The sequence below is a fragment of the Vidua macroura genome, chromosome 6, assembly GCF_024509145.1.
Source record: "Vidua macroura isolate BioBank_ID:100142 chromosome 6, ASM2450914v1, whole genome shotgun sequence".
Lineage (NCBI taxonomy): Eukaryota > Metazoa > Chordata > Aves > Passeriformes > Viduidae > Vidua > Vidua macroura.
In genome coordinates, this window is record NC_071576.1 from 5,380,843 (window position 1) to 5,387,879 (window position 7,037).

Below are 7,037 nucleotides of genomic sequence, written 5' to 3' on the forward strand. Positions count from 1 at the left end.
CTGCAGCACTGTGTGTAGTCTGAGCAGTCCTTCATCCTGCCATTAACCCTCCTTCCCTCTGCTCATTTCATAAGTGAAATTCTTTCCGTCATCCTCTGAAGGAGGGGGCCGTACTCCCTTCGTCTTCTTTTTCCCATCAATGTTGGATCTGCCTGTGTCCTAAAAAGCATTTTCAAATCACCTTTCAGTTTGCATTTCTCATCTGGGCACTTTTTCAGGGCTGAAACTTCCGGGACCTGTCAGGATTCATTTACTCATTTCTGTATTTATAAGGCAACATCCATCGTCAATTTCAGCTTCGTCAACTCAGACAAGTCTCACAAAGTCACCACGCAGAATTCCCTCTATACATTGGTCAGTTTTATAGGAGTAAGAGAGGCAGAGCATCAGAGAACCCCACAGAACCCAAGTGTTGTGTGCATCCTCCTCAAGACTTCACCCACCTCTTCTTGCCTTCATTCTTTTTATATGTTCAGCATCTGGACAGTGGGAAAAACATAAATTTGTTTTCAGATTTTCTGGGGAAAACAGACCTTGACAGAAGCACACGTGGATATGGGTTGTCCAGCCATTCAACACAAAATCACAAATTTCTGTACTCATTTTGTGAGTCTGTTTCCTCATGGGAGATGAACAATCCTTACACAGACTGGTCTTGAAATAATTGTTCAGTAACTGTAGGATTGCCCCTCTTGTTGATGGAAAATATTTTTTTCATTCTAATACCTTCCAGTTTCCTCTCCTTTCCTTTCTTAAATAATGAGAAAATGTACCTTTTTAAAATACCCCTGAAACCTGTCTGATGTTCCCAAATTTTGTGTAAGTCAACATAAATATTCCATGATGTTTCTCAGGAAGCTTCTTAGAATGTGACTTGCTCAGAATCACTGATTAAAACAGCTTTTAGCTCAGTAGCTGCTATGAAACAAAATTTAAGTCAATACTGAAATGGAAATAATTTCACTATTCCTGTATGACATATATAACATTGACGTCTTTTTCCCCACAAAACAGCACAAAAGTATTTAGTAAACACCAACACCTCATTTCAGATTTATTGATGCTTCTTACCATCTTCAGTTAGTAAAGCTACAGTAATATGGTCCACATTACTTTTGGTATAGATATACACTCAAATTGTTTCCCCCTCTCCCCTCTTCTGCATTTTCTCTTTCCATCACTTTTTTACTTCTCACTATCTATTTCTTTATTTTTTCATTTATTCTATCTGCTTTCAATTTCTCATTATGTGGATACCCTCCTCTTAATGACTGTTGTTTTCTTTCTCAAGTATGAGGTATTCTAGGGACAAAAAAAAATGTGTTAAACACTCCCCAGATCCTCTTGACACTTTCTCCAGAAATCAAATTAGCCCTTCATTTTTGCAGCCTTGTTGAGATAAGCCTGTGTAATAAAGTATGCATAGAACATATTTATACACCTCATCACAAATTAATATTGCCTGTTAACATACATTTTGGATATTGTTTTGTGTGTGATGTATGAATGTCACCATCTCATGTCCTCTACCTGCTCAGCAATCACCAATATTTAGCAGTTTTGTGGAAATTGGGGTTACCAAGCCCATTGTTGCATTAGCTGGGTCATAAGGAAGAAGCAAAGATAAAAAAAGAACTATTTTTTTCCCTTATTTTTCTTATTAATCTGTTAGTTCATGTTGCCTAATTACAGGTCAGACAGAACATAAAAGAAGCTTTCACAAGCAGAGGAGTGGAACAGCGCATGTTGATTTGCTTAGTCCTGCTGTCATTCAACTGTTGTAAGAATACACACAGAAATCACCAAATAGGTCCCTTCCAACCCAAACTATTCTATGATTCTATAAGTATTTTACTAAATTAAGCAGCAGTTTACATCTGTTTTATTTTCATCTCCCCAGACTTCAATGAACAGAGTGGGTTTATTTAATTGTTTGATTTTCGTGGTCTGGATGCAGAAGGTTTAACCTGTCTTCCACACAGTGGGAGTGCATATATGTAATGTTTACACCTCCAAGTGCTAGGTTTAATTTTTCAACACATCTCTTTTATAATATACAGATATAATTCCTACAAAACCTGTGCCAGTGATTAATCAAATTGCAGTCATCCATACGTACTCTTCATAATTACACATATAACCGATGCCAATCATAATGATTGACCTAACCCTCATTTCTCAGGATGCCCAGATTTTATTTAGGAAGATATTTTGTTTTAAGTAGAGATGGCAGATAAATGAAATCAAACACATTGTCATCCACTGTCACTGAAGTGGTTCAAAACAACACACGAGCAATTCAGAAAGCTTATGAGTGGCTTTTGCTGAGGTAGAACCACTGATCATTGCTTGTGTTTTGACAGCCAGCAAATGCACAAAAAAGGATGGGAGCTGCCTACCAGCCCCTTGAACAAGTGAAATAAGTGTTATTCAGATACCAAGGACAATATTAATGCATCCTATAATGGGTCCCTAATGCAGTTATCATGGCATTAAAATAGATTATTTTCCCCCTTCTGGATAAAATTTCTATAGCAACCTCAAGGTTTGTAAAGTCGGAAAAATAATAGATGTAGGTGCATTTTAGAGGTTTCATTTTTTGCTCTCTTTTTGTTGTCTCTCTTGTCATTAGAATTATTATAATGATATTATTATAACAATTTTTGTTTAATTTCAGTTATTAAAGTGTTCTTATCTCAACACACAGGTTTTACCTTTTTTCTTATTTCTCCTGGGAATGAGGTGAGACATGAATGGTGGCAATTTAGTTGCTGGCTGGGGTTAAACCACAACACAATGCCATGCAACTATATCCACATGGAACAAGAACAGAAGGAGCAGAAATACTCACACTTTGACAGGGTATCTATATCTGATATTTTTTTTCATAAAAGTTTCAGACATAACTTAATCTCTTGCCTCATAATGTTACTACATAATGCAGTTTAACAGCAATACTACATGAATGTTTGAAATTGTAATTTCAAGGTGCAATACTCACCTTAAAACTTCCCTGTCCATGTTTTCTCAGTAACTGGGACTCCAGTTTATCTTCTTGATGATCATCACCCACACAGTTCTTTCCAACTTTAATTTGATAATGCAAGAACACATTGCCTTGTCTTGAAAGATGCTATTTTGTCCCATCTTCTTCCACTGGAAATACTTCAACACAGAAAATAGTCTTTATTTATTGCCTTGCCACAAGCCTGTTGGTTTGAGTTAGCTCTCACTGTTCCTCCTCATCAAACTTCTTGTCTCCATTATCATGATTCAGTCCTGCCTTTGCCCATCCTTGTTGAGAGTGAGGTTGTGTCCCTCATGCCTCGAGCATGACCACTGCTACTGGTCATCAACATCCCTTTTTGCCATATTTCAACCTTTGCTGCCCCTTTTGGTGACAAGGAGCTGCCTGGACCTTGTTGTTCTCCTCCAGACCTTGCCCAGAAATTCTCACTGACTGTGAAACTCAAAAGAAAGCTTCCCAACAGTTGGGCATCTGCTGTGATCACTGCCACACTGACCGATTTCATTGCTCATTATCTTCTTGTGCTCACCCATCTGTCAGTCTGTCTGCATCCATTGGGTGTGCCTCATCTCATTTTACAGTATAAATTCACTGGAACAGAGATTTTCAGAGGGATTCACTGCTAGGTTTCCTAAATACAAGAATAACAGCAACAGAGAGGAGGCCAGCCCAGCCCAGCACGTGTCTCCTGCAAACAGAAGGGTCATTGTCTCTGTGGTCCAGTTTATCACTAAGACCCCACTCACTGAAACAGCTCATTGTCCCACAGCAGACCTGTATTTTTTGTATCACAGCATGAAACTTCACTGGAGATTTGTTTGATGAGTGGAATTCCTTCCTTCCAGCCCAAAAGCCTGCAGTAGTCCTTTTAACATTGGTTTATCCAGAAGGATCCGCTGAGTAATGAGGAGTCTGTTCCCATTTTGTGTTCTGCAAGCCAATTCTCTCCTTTTGTCTCAGTTTTGTATTTATGAAGCACAGAAACAGTTCTTTTTCAGGTCTGAAGCACAAGTGTTAAGGATGATGAGAAGCATATTTTCACATCCTCATCAACCTGTTCAAATTTTCCTAACACCTCTTTGCTTTATTGATGAAGCTGATATATCTATACCTGTATTCATAGATGTAAAGTTGAAAGAGGGCAGGTTTAGATTAAGCATGGGGAAGGAATTCTTGGCTGTGAGGGTGGGGAGGACCTGGAACAGGGTATCCAGAGAAGCTGTGGCTGCCCCATCCCTGGAAGTGCTCCAGGCCAGGCTGGATGGGGCTTGGAGCAACCTGGGATAGTGGAAGGTGTGGTGTTCCACCCCCATGGCAGAGGGTGGAACAAGATGATCTTTAAGGTCCCTTTGAACCCAAACCATTCTTGGATTCCATGGTTCTGTGGTAAGAAGCTCTAGCAGTATACACCTACAGCACAAGAATATTCTATTTCCAATTGTCTCCTTAAATTTTTTACTGCCAGGGTGCTGTCCCCATGCTCAACCACATCTCAACTGCTGCTGAGCTGCAAATGCTATTTGATGCATTAAATCTCACTCCTTTGCTTCCCACACCTACATCTTATTTGTATCCTTGTATAAATTTCTTGCCATTAATATTTTACTGTATAAATAAAACTCTTTAGCAGGATGTTACCTTCTAAGTCTTATCAGAACAAATGCTGTGATTTGATACTATTTCACTGCTTTGCCAAACCTCAGTCTTCACATTGATAGTAGGTCGCTGCTGAAACCAGGTGGGGTCAAAATCCATGTACACTCAGGCTCTGTCTCAGAACTTTATCTGTCAGAAATGTGTTAGCACAGATCTCTGGCTGGCTGCATTAATATCTCTGTTTGCAGACTCAGGGCCTTCAGCAGTTAGCAAACCACACTTTCCTACTTGAAGCCACAATGTTTGTATACAGAGTTCAAAGCACTTTTGGATTGAGTCATTTCACGTGTAAATGTTCTATTTCAAACCTGACCCGTGCTTTTATTCATTGGACATCACTTAAATAAAAACATGGCAGAATGAGTGAGTAAAGCAATAGAAGCATGTTCAGACTATATCTTCAGAGAAGTATCTGGTTTATATTCAGGTTCAGTGAAGACGTTATACCTCATTAGCTACAACACAACTGAGCCATTTTCTCATTAGATCATCCAAGTGGAACAACACAAAAGATTTTTTGAGTTTGTCAGTTGCATTTTGGTTGTGCTTTTTAAAGTGCTTGTTCGAAAGAAAGAATTGAAACCGTATGGTGTTGCTTAAGCTTAAAAAGTGCTTTTGATCTTAAGCTTCAAAAGATATTTTTCCCAGCAGAGTAGGCTGGCACTTTATTCAGTACCAAGTTAGGTAGACACCAGAACACTCTGTACATAATAATATTTTCTTGTTTCATGCTATTGATTAAATTTCTTTTAATGTTGTCACTGCCAAATTTGAGATGATTTACAGTTCTTTACTCACAAGAAGTTACTTTACTGTTTATATTACTGCAAAACCAAAAAGGCTTTTCTATCATAAAGACTATGATACAGAATCTTTATTGTTTGGGGGAGTATTTTTCTTTTCTTATGAATCATTTTCCAGTTGCAAACTCACCAGGGGGCTCTGGATTTCCTGGAATGCCAGCAAGCTTTACAAGACATAATCCTCTCAGAGCAACAAATGGAAACCTGAATGAAAACATTCACCATTTATTTGGCTCTGATCTTATACTTGGTCATGAACATCAAGAGAGTCTCCTCAATAATCAAATGAAAGCAAACATAAGTAAACAGGATTAGAGATTCCTGAATACTTAAAACAGTTACACTCCTTCAGGTTACACTTCTTCATTACCCCTTCCCATCCCTGGAAGTTTTCCAGACCATGTTGGACAGGGCTTGGAGCAACCTGGGATAGTGGAAGGTGTCCCCAACCATAGCAGAGGGTTGAAATGAGATACTCTTTAAGATCCAACCCAAACTATTCAGAGATTCTGTGATATTCTGGATACTTAACACAGTTAAACTCCTTCATGCTACATATTACATGATCATATAGAGCATTTTTAACAAGTATAATTTTATCTTTCCTGGGTGTTTTGCAAAACTGCAACTTTTAAACAACCTTCCCTGAGCTGGAAAATGTGTTTTCTGGATAAATATGTATCTTTCTCAGTTCTTCACCCTTGGATGGACCTTGAGATAGAAGAATTAGCCATTCAGTGATTTCAAAAGCTTTGGGATTTTTGTTGGGTTTTTTTCTTTTAAATTATTAACCAATTTCAGACTGTAAATTAAAGTTTTAACTATCCTAGGAACTGAAAAGAAATTATAACTATTGCTCTGGTGAGGAAAATTGAGAAGAAAAGAAGAATGTGTGCTGGACTTGGTGACTGGCAGCTGGGGAGGCCATGCAGGGATAATATCCATGTGCATTTTGTGTTACAGATAAGCCTAAGAACCCGGGAATTACAACAAATAATCTTTGAAGCATCCATGTGGAAAGAGTTCTTGGACAAGCCAAAGGAGCAGCAACTAATCTTCTAAACCATTTGGTGCATCACAGTGCTGCAGCTCGAACCAGCCAACTGCACCAGGGCCACACAGAGAATCCAGGCAGGTGAGGCTCTTACCAGCCCCAAACATTCTGGTTTCTTTCCATTTTGGGTTTTTTTTTTGATGTTTCTTTCCAAACATTACTTTCCTTTATCTGTTCTCTTTATCTCATTTTCCAGAGCACCAAAAACATATTTACTCTCTTTCTCCTGATCAAACTTGCAGTGCATCTAGGAAAGCATTTAGACAACAATTTAAAATTTTGCAATTAAAACAATGACTGTACTCTAAAATGGAGCCAGCTGTTTAACTGAAATAAGCTGGTATCTCCCAAATCCATGCTTAATCCTTTTCTATCCCTAACTCAAGACTTTGCTTTTTTGTTTATTTGTTTTCTGTTGCATGAAATCTAGTTTTGCTTAGCAATTAAAAACATCAAGTATGGAAGTAGAAATGCATGGGTAGAGCTGTTACTGTGG

The 7,037-nt window shown here is 38.4% G+C and overlaps 1 protein-coding gene across 1 annotated transcript in view; it reads left to right on the top strand.

The window, feature by feature from the left end:
* The window catches only part of LRRC9 (leucine rich repeat containing 9), a 33,282-nt gene extending 26,656 nt beyond the window's left edge, over nucleotides 1-6,626 (top strand). The window contains 4 exon segments of the mRNA XM_053979667.1: nucleotides 297-354; nucleotides 1,693-1,780; nucleotides 5,606-5,788; nucleotides 6,451-6,626. Of these exon segments, the coding sequence (XP_053835642.1) occupies nucleotides 297-354; nucleotides 1,693-1,780; nucleotides 5,606-5,788; nucleotides 6,451-6,626 (505 nt within the window).
* The last annotated feature ends 411 nt before the right edge of the window (nucleotides 6,627-7,037 follow it).